The 14,183-nt window shown below is 35.2% G+C and overlaps 1 protein-coding gene across 1 annotated transcript; it reads left to right on the forward strand.

Annotated features, from left to right (window-relative positions):
- The first annotated feature begins 6,772 nt into the window (after nucleotides 1-6,772).
- LOC18445158 (putative galacturonosyltransferase-like 7) lies at nucleotides 6,773-9,284 on the forward strand. Its single transcript, XM_006855301.4, has one exon. It carries the CDS (start codon nucleotides 7,807-7,809, stop codon nucleotides 8,941-8,943), a length of 1,137 nt encoding a protein of 378 aa, XP_006855363.1. The 5' UTR covers nucleotides 6,773-7,806; the 3' UTR covers nucleotides 8,944-9,284.
- The last annotated feature ends 4,899 nt before the right edge of the window (nucleotides 9,285-14,183 follow it).

Below are 14,183 nucleotides of genomic sequence, written 5' to 3' on the forward strand. Positions count from 1 at the left end.
TTTTTTTGTGGATAACTGATTGTACCATTTATTCTAAAATAATAATAAGAATAATCGATTGTACCATTATCATATAAACAGAAAATCACCCATAAACCTCTACTCTACTAAACTATGACACGTTCATTTGTGTCTCTTATGTAACAACTATTACAATCTTTAAACTTTTTTATTGGTTTAGGCTTAATTTCATCTCGGCTTTTTCGGTGATTAGGTGGAATGATCATATATTAGTCATGGATTTTTGGAGTATAATTTATGTTTGCATAAAATGCTTGAGATCCTGAGCTACAATGTAACATAAAAATGTTAATCAAAATATGGTGCAGTGTTAGACCATCCCTGATATTGTCTACAACATTATTTGGACAAAGTAATGTCATTTTGATTAACCTTTATTTTTCAAAAAATTAGTTAATTATATTGAGGTTCACATTTTTATGTGGGCCCAACTAGTGTTTGCAAGATCGAACTGGAATGATTAATGGAACATGGGCCCGGAAGCGATTATACCGGCCTAATCGGTAAACCGGCCGATTCAACCGCTCTAACCGGGCAAGTCCCGTACGATCAAAAAGTATTAAAAAAATTTAAAAAGGTACAAAAAAAAAACTATTAAAATATGAAAGTAATATAAAGAATGTGATCAAGCAAAACACACTCAAATGAAGTTACAAATTAATGAAAAAAATGAATTTTAACGAATTGATTTGTGCCTAGGGATATTTTTAAAATTTTTCGAAAAAGATGGGAAACTATAAAAGTATCATTGACCAAATTTTTTTTTAATCTTTACCATAATATAAAGAATATTAAAATAGTGTTAAAAAAATCAACTTGACCAATTCTTTTTTTTAAAGAAAATGAAGAAAACATTAAATTATATATAACATAGGCCATTTTTTTTGTCACTAAGTTGGAAATGATGTATTGGTTAGTGGGTCTAATAATAGATGACATGTTTCAAACTCGATTCCGGTGGGACAACTTGAAAGAAAAAAAACGTAAAAAATCTTAAGATTCCGGTAGGCAATGATTGCCTAAAAGAAAAAACGCAAAAATGCTTAAAAGAGAGATAGCAAGATTCGAAACATGATTCACATATAACCAATAAACCATCCTAATATATGCAATATAAATTTGAAGTAGTATCGTATCTAAAGTTTAAAAATATCGATTGATCACCAAAACCGCCCAAAATCAGTTCCGATCTAACCAGACGGTTACTGATTAGATCGGTCGGTTTTACGAACACTGGGGTCCAACACACAAAATACTGGGTGTGGCCACTGTGTTAAATTTAAACGGTACAACTTTATCTTGAAGTTGGATGATGCAGATGTTAAGGCCCGCACAACAATTGGTGCAGCCCCTGACCCGCCGAACAATTTATAATACACTGATGCGGGAAGGCACCAATTATTTGAGTACATTAGGTAAGACCCAAAACACTAGACCGTATGCAGGTGCCCTCATGTAGTAACCACCAAACCAAACCTCAACTTGGCGTTCCTTTTGAAATAAGTGACTTTTGTTTGGAGCGTGTACGTGTGCCCAAGAATACTTAAGACTTAAAAGAGTACAAATTTTTTGGCACCATGGAACCTTACCAAAGCACACCATGCTCTCAATGAACACATGATCTGTATCATGAAGCCTACAAAGATCTCATTGACTCAGCACAGGATCACAAAATGGCCCACTATTGTTTGTCCTTCATACATTTATGGCTCCATTATTTGGCACATATTGATCAGTTTTATTTCCCAAATAATTTTTGGGAAAATATATAAAAAAAAGGGGTTGCTTACAGTATCACTAAATAGTCAAAATATAACAAATTACACTTAAAAGGTAGATGCTTATAAGTTTGTATATCAGTTAGGTACTTCCTCGATAAAAACATAGAATTTTTTCAAACTACCCTTATTTAGTGTTGGAAGGCCCAAACAATTAGGGATACTAAGATAATTTTACCCTTGAAGCGACCCTAACTGAATGATAATTGGGGTAAAATTACTAAAATACCCTTAATTAATTTCTCAACATCAAATAGGGCGCCATTGGAAAATTTTCTAGTGTGTGTTTAGGATATAGCCGATTGATATAAAAAATTAAAAATGACAAAATCGAGTGTAATTTATAATCCTTTTTACTCCTTCAGTGATATTTTAGGGTTTCAGCCCCCTTTTTTATATTCTCCCTTAAGTTTTCAAGTGAGATGAGAACTATACCTTAGGATAAGGAAAGATTATTATGACTCGGTGGTTTTCAAGCGATTTAGGATCTGAGATTCGACATCATATTTATTCTTTCACATTTATGATCATGGTAACCGGGATTATAGACCGGCAAAATTTCAATATAAAATTCATCGTTAAAAGAGATTTTAGAATGTGGGTTCCCTAAAATACACGCAGCTTGACAAACCAAACCCTACCTCATAGGGTTTAGGAAAGATGGTCACGACAAAGGCAACGATGTATCTCTAGGAATTTCCATGATTTTATGTTGGGCATTTTCCTTTTCGCTTAATGCTTTGGGCCAGAAACATTTGAGCATAAGTAATGAACACAGCCTTACACTATAGCATGTTTCTTTAACGTATACCTAGAATAGAATTTAGTATTCATAAAGTATGATTGTTTGTCACATTCACAAAGCATCCAAGAGACTATAGCATAGACTACATCTTCGTTTTTTTCTTTTTTTTAACATTTAGACTACTTCATCATCATCTGTTGATTCAGGATTCATGATAAGTTTTGACAAAATTTTACGATAACCCAGCTCCTTTATCCGTGTTAGGACGGGTTAAAACAAAAATTAAGGTCATCACCTTCTTCAGATCGATAACATAGACTACATATGCGATCTATATGGTACACTATGGGAAGTTCCACTATCTATTATTTGATAAATAGCCAAAAAAAAAAAAAAAGACTGTGTCCTTACAAAACTAAAGTTCACAAAATGTCAGCTACTGTCAAGGGTAATTTGGCACTTATGGGGTATAGGGAAGGTCCAGGATATGGAGGCCATAGGGGCAGATGGTTGTAGTCATTCTTGTCATGAATTGTTATTTTAAAAATGTCATTTCACTTAGGTTTCTCATCAATTGCTTTTTAAGAGATACCAAAAGTGTTCCTCTGCAACCTTCAACAAGTAGGGAAATTCTTATAATTGTATGTGCTCAAGTTATATGATATTAACACCATACTTGTTCTTGTTCAAGATTTAGAACCTAGAAGAAGCTGGGTAATTTTATCACTGGGCTCGACTTAAGTGGCTCAAGCCAAATGATAAATTTTTTTATAGGACATATGACTTAGAACAATTGTTTGGGGCTGGGTTAACATACCAATTGCACTTCTATTACTTTTAGAAACTTACAACAGTCTAGATCCGTCCAAATTTTAGAGGTGCCCAACTTCTACCAAGTTCAAATATCTCTCACCTCAAAAATCTTGCAAAGTTTCTTTCAAACTCTAGCTCAACTTCGTCAAAATTCCTCTAATTTTAGTTGAGAATTGAGAGAAAAAATATACTTGTGAGTTCCCAAAAGTAGATCTTAAATTGAATTTTATAAGCAAAAATTTATAGGTTATAAGCTTGATCACCACGATCATGAATTAAAGGAAATAAATTTAAAAATAAATAATTTTCAAAAATGTGTGATAAAAATTTAAAAACAATGAAAAAACAAAATTTAAATATTTATAGTTTTACTATAAGGGATTATCTGTATAGATGTCACAACCATTCCCACTCATTAAATGTCAAATTGGATAGCTTGGGGAGAGTCACAAAATCTGATAATTTTGTTTTGTTTGAACTTTTACGATCACTTATTTTGAAATTTAGGAGACAAAAATGATTTTGATGTACAATGGACTTTTTGTAAGATAAATTTTAAGATAATTTAAAGTAAAAGTTTAAATTTAAGATACTCCTACTACAAGTTTCTTTTTCGAAATCCTTGATAATAGTAGATTTTAGAGCCAAATCTAGGAATTTGGAGGGAGACTTCACTGGAATAGAGTGAGCCACACGACACCATCATTCTAACCAATAATATAAAAATTGTCTACGGTAATCTAGATTGGGAATCCAGACTGGGAATCGATCGAGACATATTCCATGTTGGAATTGGGAACATGGCCAATTCTTATGGACTCATTGGTTTGTAGATATTATTATTTTTTAACAATTATGTTTTTTGTTCAATTTTTTTATTTTTATCGACCGATTCTCACACTTGAAATTAATCTGATGAGAGGGTGCCATTAGGAAATTTTTTATTGAAGCTAATGTATGGTTGAAGAGGATCCTAAAATTAATGACAAAGATATTCTTAAAAAAATAAAATAAAATACAAAGATATTCTAATTTCGTGGGAATAAAATATCCATTTACTCCATCGGATAAAGCCCACCTAGAAATTAGTTTAGGACCTCAAATTTTTACTAATGGAACACCTTCAACCCATAGATTAATCTTAATAAAAAAATTTCTTTATTGTACTCTCTAAACACTAAAAAATATAATATCTTTGAAATTGAATAGAGACCATCCAATTTTATAGGTGAGAGCTTAATGTTATAAAACTAAAGTTTCATACTTTTTTAATGAGAATAATTATCTTGTAGTTCTTAAATGGTTCACCAAGAGAGTAGAAATTATTGTTTGCAAAATCGCCCGATCCAACCGCTAACCGTCCAATTAGATTGGAATCGGCTAGTTCCGGTTTTAGACGGTTAAGGTGGTTAACCGGTATTAAAAAAAAACAATTAAAAAAAATATATAAATTCTACAAAATAAAGAATTTGATTTCTAATATATTTTTAAATATTCTTTACATTATTATGGTAGAGATTAAAAATTGTTTTGGTCATTAATACTCACTTTTATATTGTCCCATATTTTTTTAAAAAAATTAAAATAATTATTAAAAATATAAAATAGTTTAAAATCTATTTTTTTTATTAATTTTCAACCGTGTTTGGTTTTAATCATTTTTTATAAATTTTTCACATTTTAAAAGATTTTTTTTGTACATATATATATTTTTTAACACTTGTTTTATAGCCTTGAGAGTGCATGGTTAGAACGGTTGAGCGTGCACGGTTAGAACGGTTGAATCGACGGATTAAACCTTGCGGTTCGATTTTGCGAACCTATGGTCACGAGGGAGCACGATATACATCCTGAAAATTTAGCTGGATTTCACCCGGGGGAGCAAATCCACCGTTTCTCCCGCAGGAGTATAATGACTTTTAAAGGACGTACTGCACATGTATGATGATCATTAAAAAGAAAGAAAGCTAGGAAAAGTAGGAAAGCGTAGGACAGTTGGTCACGGATATCGAGGGTTCCCATGCGCCTCCTTCTTTAAATAACCCCGTGACAGATTGGCTCCCCACTAACCAAAGGGTCCCTCTCTCTCTCTCTCTCTCTCGCACACTTGAATTGCAGGGCAAGCTGTCTTCGTACCCATTTGCTTGTGCGCAGTCGACGCCTACGCTTCCCCAAATTTCACGACTTTTGTGTCACGGGATCCGTACGGAGAATCCCTACACGTTTCGGTTCTACATTTCATCCTCATGTTTCCGATTCTGATGACGTCCATTGTAAGATCGTACGGTGGAGAACGAGCACCTTGAATGAGCTGCCCCCTCTCTCTCTCTCTAAAAACAAATTGTTACCTTGTTTCCCATTCCAAAACTCTTTTGGGATCTCTCTCTCTCTATAACCGGATTGGCTCTGGCATTTTGTGCCGCCCTACAGCGGATTACGATGCGTTTAAAATGACTAAACTACCCCGATTCCTCACCGACACGCACATTGCTTCCCCCATCAAATTTCACAAATATCTGAATCCTCACCCTGTCCTTTTGGCTTTTTTTGAAACGTTTTTTCGGGTAAAATTATTTTTTGACACATGTGCATGAATTTCCATTTCTATCCCGTGATGGACGGCCTGGATTTCTAGCATGAATTCCGATCCCTCTGATCGTAACCGTCGTTTTAACGCGCAGAGGGGTCCATGACTGACGAGTCCGGGTAGGTAGGACGATGCTGCGCCACCTGCTCCACCTCGAACCATGCGCAGGTGCCCTGCAACACTTGTACACTGCCGTTGTGCGCTCTGGAGAAATTGACATTACGGCCGAAATCTCGGCCCGAAAAGGCCATATCCGACGGAATCCTAATTGCTCGCTTTCCATTTACTCTTCAATCGAGATTTGAATGTTCACGTCGATATGGCTGGCAACCGCAGGGTTCTCGGCCGGCTCCATAGAGGGCGGGCCAAAGCCTGGCGCGCAATCAGGGCAAAACAGATCTAGGTCTAGGGCCTCTAGCCCTATCGAGGTCAGACCAAATAAAAACGAAGAATAAAATAAGCAAAAAAAAAAAAAAAACACTGTTTTTTGAAATATGTTGAGAAATCAAGTTTTTCAAAAATCTTTAAAAAAATTCGCATTTTTTCATGGAGCCGATGTAAACCTGTATTTTATCTTTTTTCATTAACTTAATATTATTAAATTTCTATTAAAAAATAAGCAAATTCATGGTAGTGGTAAATTAAAAATCTTGATTTAAAGTAAAAATTTTTAAAACATTTTACTAATAATTTTCTTTAAAAATTTAAAATTTTTTTACAAACAATATATTCCCCAAAAAATAAGATACAAAAACAATCCTATATATCCATATAATACCTTAGAAGACTAACCCAATGAAAAATATTTTTTTTTTGCTTCATTGACCTAGTGCATCCTTATAGAGAGAATTTTGTGTGACATTCAAAATTGCTTAAAGATTTTGTATACTAAAAATTTATGCTGCTAAAAATTCAATGTGTGATTCGAATTTGCTTAAACATTTTGTTGCATTTTTTATATATAAAGAAATTTTGATTAATTTTATTTTGTACTTGATTGGTGTATACAACATAATATATTGGATGGACTACTATTCTACTTATTTGGGTCCGTATTTTATTTTAGTTAATTGTGATCTGGGTCTCTTTTGTGTTTTTTTTTTTCTTCAAACAGTAATCTTATAGCTTACTTACAGTTTTTGTTATATACTAATGTAGTTTTTGTGTTAAGTGTTATTTATGTTTCGTTTCGTAGTCCACGCCTAAATTCGGTCAGTCTTCCATTTATGGAACTTGGCCATAAATTCTACTACAGTGTTCACTACATACGAACAATTACGAAATAAATGCAAAATCGAACGAAATTTCGGGCCTCCAAGTCCAAACTTTCGTTTGAAAGTGCGGTTAAAAATTGAGAGGAAATTTTGGGCGAGGATGAAGATTACAATGGGATATTTCAGGCAACCTCTAGGTATTTCAGAGACGCGCAGGAAAACTCGAGGCTATTTCCGTCATTCCCACCATAATTTTGCCACCCGCTTTTCCCATTGTTTATCTCCCTTTTATTTTTATTTTTCCAAATTTTATGGCGCAAATTTCCTGTATATCGCTCTCGCCTTCTTCTCATTGATGTAAAAGAGGAGAGAGAAGCATAGGACTGAAGTGCACTTCCGTGCACCAGTTCTCCCTGCTCTCTTCCATGGCAGATTCGCCGGAATACTCTCTATAACTCACATTTTGCCGGCGACTTTCTCACTCATCCCTTCCTCTATAGAGAACGTACACCGTCTATTTTTTTCGCTTTGAAGGGAGAAAATTTGGCTCGAAAAAGGCTGGATAGCTCAAAGAGGGCCGGAATCTTGCTCCCCCTCCTCCTTACCTCTTGTTTCCCGGCGATTAGTAAAAGAAAACGGCGGCCAGAAATGCTCTGGCTCGCTCGGTTTTCTGGCTTTGCTTCGGCGGCCATGATAATGGTGATCCTCGCTCCTTCTCTCCAGTCTTTTCCTTTTCCTCCTGCTGAAGCTATACGCTCATCTCATTTCGATCCACAAAGGCGGTTTCTTGAAACAGCTCTTCTGGATAGCAGTTTTCACCTAGGTGGTTTTCCGTTGGGTTTCACCTTCAAGAGGGCGCCGGAATTCAAGAACGCCGCCCCTAGAAAATGTAGTTCCGGCCGATTTTCGGCTACGCTGGTATGCGACCCCTCTCTGGTTCACGTTGCCATCACTCTGGATTTTGAGTATCTTAGGGGATCAATGGCCGCGATCCACTCGGTTTTACGCCATGCTTCTTGTCCTGAAGATGTGTTCTTCCATTTCTTGGTATCAGATTTGGCGCCTGAGTTAGAAACCCTAGTGAGATCCACTTTCCCTCTCTTAAAATTCAAGGTCTATTTCTTTGATCCTAATCGAGTCAAGAAGCTGATCTCGAGTTCAGTGCGCTCGGCTCTAGAGCAACCATTAAACTACGCAAGAAATTACATGGCCGAGATGCTAGAGCCATGTGTTAGCCGAGTCATATATCTTGACTCGGACCTGGTTCTTGTCGATGACATTTCCAAGCTTTGGGCCACTGATCTAGGGTATAGCACAGTTGGAGCGCCTGAATATTGCCATGCCAATTTTTCCAAATATTTCACAGCCGGATTTTGGACGGAAAAACGGTTTTCCAGGGTGTTCCGTGGCCGGAAACCCTGTTACTTCAACACAGGGGTTATGGTCGTGGATTTGCAGAAATGGAGAAGGTTTGATTACACGAAGAAGATTGAAGATTGGATGGAGATTCAGAGGAGATTTAGGATCTACGAGCTCGGGTCTCTGCCGCCATTTTTATTGGTTTTTGCTGGGAAAGTTAAGGCCATAGAGCATAGATGGAATCAACATGGTCTTGGCGGTGACAATGTCAATGGAAGTTGCAGAGATTTACATGTTGGACCTGTGAGCTTGCTCCATTGGAGCGGGAGCGGGAAGCCATGGTTAAGACTTGACTCGGCTCAGCCATGTCCGCTCGACTCGTTATGGGCGCCTTATGACTTGTATTACTCGGCCGCCTCAGCTTGAGCCCACTTGGGCTCAGTGCTACGAGCCCACTTCGGCCTTGACGGCTGTTTGCCGCGAGCCTAGTCGAGCCTAATTGGGCCTTTTGCGCCAGCTCACCGGCACCCCCAATTCTTTGCTTCTCTCAACCGGTAGGCCATCAATATTCTTTTTTTTTTCCCTCTTACTTTGGGGTATTTTGGGGGTTTTCTCTCGTCTCTCTTTTTAGACTTCGATTCTCTCTTATTTTCTTTTTAATTCGCTTTCTCGATTTTCGTCTTTATTCCCTACTTTTTGTTACTCCGGAGCGATTTGTGTTGTATTTTTATTGTTCTTACCTCCAGGAAATAAATCGACATTCAATTTGTTTTGTGAACAATGAATCAGAATCGTCAGAAAAAAAAAAAAAAAGAAGAAAAGAAGAAAGAAATCGATATTTTATTTTATTTGGAAACAATGAATTGGAATATTTAGAATAGGAATAAAATACATTCAATTATAGGAAAGGAGGGGAAAAGAAAGACAAAAAATTGGAAACTCCTACTGTATTTTCAGAACAGAGAACAAACATTTGATGAATGCCGCTTTTCGATTTCTCCTTTTGAAGAAAAACCCTCCACGTAGTGAGAAAAATGTTGACACGTGTAGGAAGAAGCGCTTAATTTGCGATTGCATTCTAGTTCTTGGGGGGCAGTTTTTGCCGAGGATGAGGTTTTTATACTAAGGAGACCATTTACCTCATCATATAAGGAGGTTAGAATTAGTTCGATGTGAAATTTGATAGTTTGGATGCTACGCAAGTTTGAAAAGCTTTCTTTTGTAATCCTAATAGTTTTTTCATGACCATAATGTTCAAGTTGAGATGAGTGATGCAAAGGTTTTTCAATTCTTGACTTCCAATTTTGGATGAGTTATAAAGTGAGGATTTATTTTGATGATTTCCAAATTTTGATGAATTATAAAGTGAGGATTTATTTTGATGGGGCTGCAGTCCGTGTAAACCATTTTCCTTGTAAATATTGGAAAACTTTATGAACAATGCCTTTCAGGTTTTTTGAATCCTACCTCAATGCTTTTCTCATAGATGAAGAAGTGAAATATTTTCGCGAGTTTATCGCCCAAAATAATATTCTCGGGATAACTACTTTCTCTATCTAGAGAAATGCTCTTTTATTTTGAGACACACATAAAGCATCTCTCCACAAAGAAGACATTAGGTTATGGAACTTCTTTTCTTTCTCAATTTCAATCATCGTCTCCTCCGGCACATGCAGTACGCTACTTTAGTGCTCTGGACAAGAGAAATAAACTGGAGAATAATATCTTTCTACCGTGAAATATTATAAACTTCACATTTGGTACTTAGATTTAAGCATATTTTTTGCTTGGTATCCAATCAGAGGAAAAGTTTACATAAAAGCCAGACAACTTGAAAAAGTCACCGGACAAAGCTTTCGACCGTCTGAGAGCATACTTGGTGGATAATTTTATAAGGAAATTTGTGGATAATTTTATAAGGAAAATTGTTTCATGCGGGCTGGATCACATTTCGGTATGTATAAAACTTCTATCTTAAAATAGATGCTCTACACTATGCGGTATGTATAAAACTTCTATCTTTAAATAGATGCTCTACACTATGCGGTATGTATAAAACTTCTATCTTAAAATAGATGTAAATAGGGGGTTCATCTAAAATAAAAGTGTAACTAATGGTTCAAGTGTTTTTTTACTGTAATTATTATTTTCAGTTTTCAAAATTTTTTTTTTTTTTTTCTCATATTCATGATCCCAAGTTAAAGATTATATTTTAAAAAAAAATTATGATAGTGCCAGTGGCGCATTTCTACAATATGCAGGGTCGCCATATGGAAACCGTGTCTATTATAATTAAGAACTAAAATTGATTGTCAGGTTTGATTGTTTTTGGGTAATTCAGTGGGCCTCTACCCATTTTTCATTGGGTACAGTTTGCATACCGATGCATCTGTAGGCGTAGAGGTAAGTTGCACTTTCAAATTTTATCATTGTATATAATTTTGATGTAAAATGTTTTTAGGATTATCTCAAAATTTATTTTTGTATCTAATTTTAAAATTTAAAAAATGGTTAAATTTCAAGTAGATCTATAAACAAATGAAAATCTTGAGAATGGGAGGGTGTAGATAATATGCTGTAAAATGCATTATTTTTTGTACTTGAAATTTTTTTTTTTTTTTTCATATTTGTAAATTTCGATGTCGAGATGATCAATCAAAGGGTGTTTGAGCGATGAAACTACTTTTTCTGATAGATTTTATTGGGGCATCTGTAGATCTACATTAGAAGGTAGCATCCTTATATAAATTTTTTCGTTTTTCAATAGATTGGGTAGGTATATTTTGGAGGTGTTAACTCAGCGTTAAAAAGTGATAACTGGGTGTGGGGATGCTACCAGCATCCCCACAAACCGACCCCTTTCCTATCAGGTCATTGTTTTTCTAATGCAAGAAGTACATCTTGTAGGATCCAGATATTTAGATTATTTGGAAAGTTTAATTGTTTAAGCTTTAATGCTCTCTTAACCGTAATAATTAGCATTTTATTACATGGTAATTTCAATCTGGTTGGTTACCGGTTGGGACCGAACTGGTTGTTTGGTTCCCACTCTGGTTCCTTATTAAATCTTCTTTTTATAATTTTTTTTTATTTTTGAAGTTTTTTATTTTTTATTTATTTAATTTTTATTTTATATATTTTTCTGTGGCATTAAATTCAAGTAATTTGAATTGCCAATCCAACAGTCGATGTGTGGAAGTGCAGATCTGACTTTTAAAATGTTGGTTAGAACACGGGACTAATATGAAGTTAGGCCATAAAAATTTTGGGACTGGTTTGGCATTTTGATGAACTGTAACAGTAACAGGCTCTTCTTTTTCACATGTTCTTCCTCCCTTGTGGTGGGGGGAGACATTCCATGGCGTTTGTTGATGGCAGCGGACTTGTGACCTAACCCCCTCCCCCTCGCCCCTACCATTCATTCATTCATTCATTCTCGGTCTTGTTTTTTGGCGCTGTTATTTGTTTTCCGGTTTTTACTCTCTAATCACTGGGCCCGTTATATAGTAGGTGGATCTTTTTGGCATTTTATATTGATGAAAATAATTTGTTTCCGTGGTGGAAATTGGTGGCATGTTACTGGCGGGCCCACCCATTCTCTATTGAGAAGCGGGACATTGTTGTTTGGCAGAGAATCCGAGGCAAAGGCGGGATTCACTTTTATCCACGTGGCAGTGATCAGAGTTAGTTATTAGGTGTTTATGAAGCTGGTTTATTTTAATTACTTCTTTTTTGGGCCCCTCTTTCTTCATTGGCTTGCTTTTTTAGCAAGGAAACAAAGTTGAAGGGGAAAGCAGCGTGACGTGGCCGCTTTGGGCAAAAGCGACCCTTGGTTTGGTAAAGCAACGTTACAGCTGGACAAATGGGTGTTTTTTTATAGGAAAATAATATGCGTTGTGTCAAAGCCTCCATGCTCGCTCAATCCTATACACATTCGTTGAGCCCCTTTATTTAATAAAGTAAGAAGTTTATATAAGACTGCAACTAGAGAAGTAAAGTGCACTTCAATAATTCAGCAGTAGTAAAGATTGTTTCGAATGGACATCAATCAATTATGGGAGTAAAGTGTACCTCACAAATCCAATAGAAAATAGTGTTTTGAATATGGAGGTAAACCTTCCAATGATTATCGGACTACTTCGGGATATATGAAAATCAGTAAAAAAAACTAACGTTAAAAAGGGTGTGGTTTATATAGAATCAAGGCTCCAAACAACTAAAGTACATCGCACTTTTAAATAGTGTCAGATAAATGTAGCTTCAATATTGGAAATCTTTGTGGTAGCTTTAAAATATATTTTTTCATCTTTCATTATAAATTTTAAAGTTTTAAGAATAGTGTAAATCAAGTAGATCTATAAAAACTGGAAAATGTTGAAAATTGACAGTTAAAAAATGCATTATTTCCAAAACTTGATATCCATTTTTTTTCCTCATGTCCATGCATTTTTTGTGTCAAGATGATCAATTTGAGGATATTAAGACATCAAAACAACTTCTTCTAGTGAAAATTTTGAGGTGGGCTCTAATTTGATTGTTTAGAGCCTCGACTCTATATAATCATTTTACATGCTGTGTAACTGGATATCATGATTGTTTTGAAATTTTAACTTTCAGAATTAAGTTTCAATATGGATTTTTAAACCATGATAAAGTTACCAATTGAAAAACTACATCTTCCAACAAAATTTAGAGGTGCGCCTTATTTCATAGGTGAATTTACTCTTCCATTTGTGTTATTTCAAGTTCTTTCTAACGGTCTATTTCTACGCAAGTACACATACAATTTATTGGACTTTATTGGGAATCTTTTATTTAGTTGATAAAAAAGATTGTACACATTGAGATTGTACTTTCTTACGCAATCGAGCATGGGGTTGGGGTTGAGGTGGTAGCATCATTTGTGCCCTAGCTAAAGTCTAGGCTTTCATTCTTACCCAGTACATTCAAGAATCACTAACGATTTAAAAAACGGGAGGGGGTTGTTATCCCCTCTGAACTACCAAAAAAAAAAAAACTTCCTTACGTAATGTCCCAAACACCTCAGTCCTATTCTGTAAAGGGAAAAGTTTTTGCAATGTCACAAACATCTTGGTCCCATTATGTAAAGGGAAAAGTTTATATAGAGTCGAGGCTCTAAACAATCAAATTAGAGCCTATCTAAAAGATTCCACTAGAAGAGGTTGTTTTGATGCTTAAATATCTTCAAATTGACCATTTCGACATCAACATGCATGGACATGAGCAAAAAACTAGATTTCAAGATTTGAAAATAATGTATTTTGTAATGCATATTTGGACCGTCAATTTTCAAAATTTTTAAGTTTTCATAGAACGATCGGTCTACACTATTTTTAAACCTTTAAACTTTATAAATAAAGATAAAAACATATTTTAAAGCTATCACAAAGATTTCCAATATTGAAACTACATTTCTAGATATTATTTGAAGGTAGGCTCTAATTTGATTGTTTAGAACCTAGGCTCCATACAAACTGCTCCCTTATGTAAAGGGTAACGTTTGTATAAGGCGTCCTCCTTATTTGTAAAATAAGGTGCATGTTTAAAATTTTATTAGAGAGGTAGTTCGAGTGTCAGAAATCTTAAAATGACCTTAAAATATATTTTTTACCTAGTTATGGAATTTAAATTTTTTAAAATAGTAC

Source organism: Amborella trichopoda, chromosome 2 (genome assembly GCF_054954075.1).
Source record: "Amborella trichopoda isolate Santa Cruz 75 chromosome 2, AtrichopodaSantaCruz75HAP2 v2.0, whole genome shotgun sequence".
Classification (NCBI taxonomy): domain Eukaryota; kingdom Viridiplantae; phylum Streptophyta; class Magnoliopsida; order Amborellales; family Amborellaceae; genus Amborella; species Amborella trichopoda.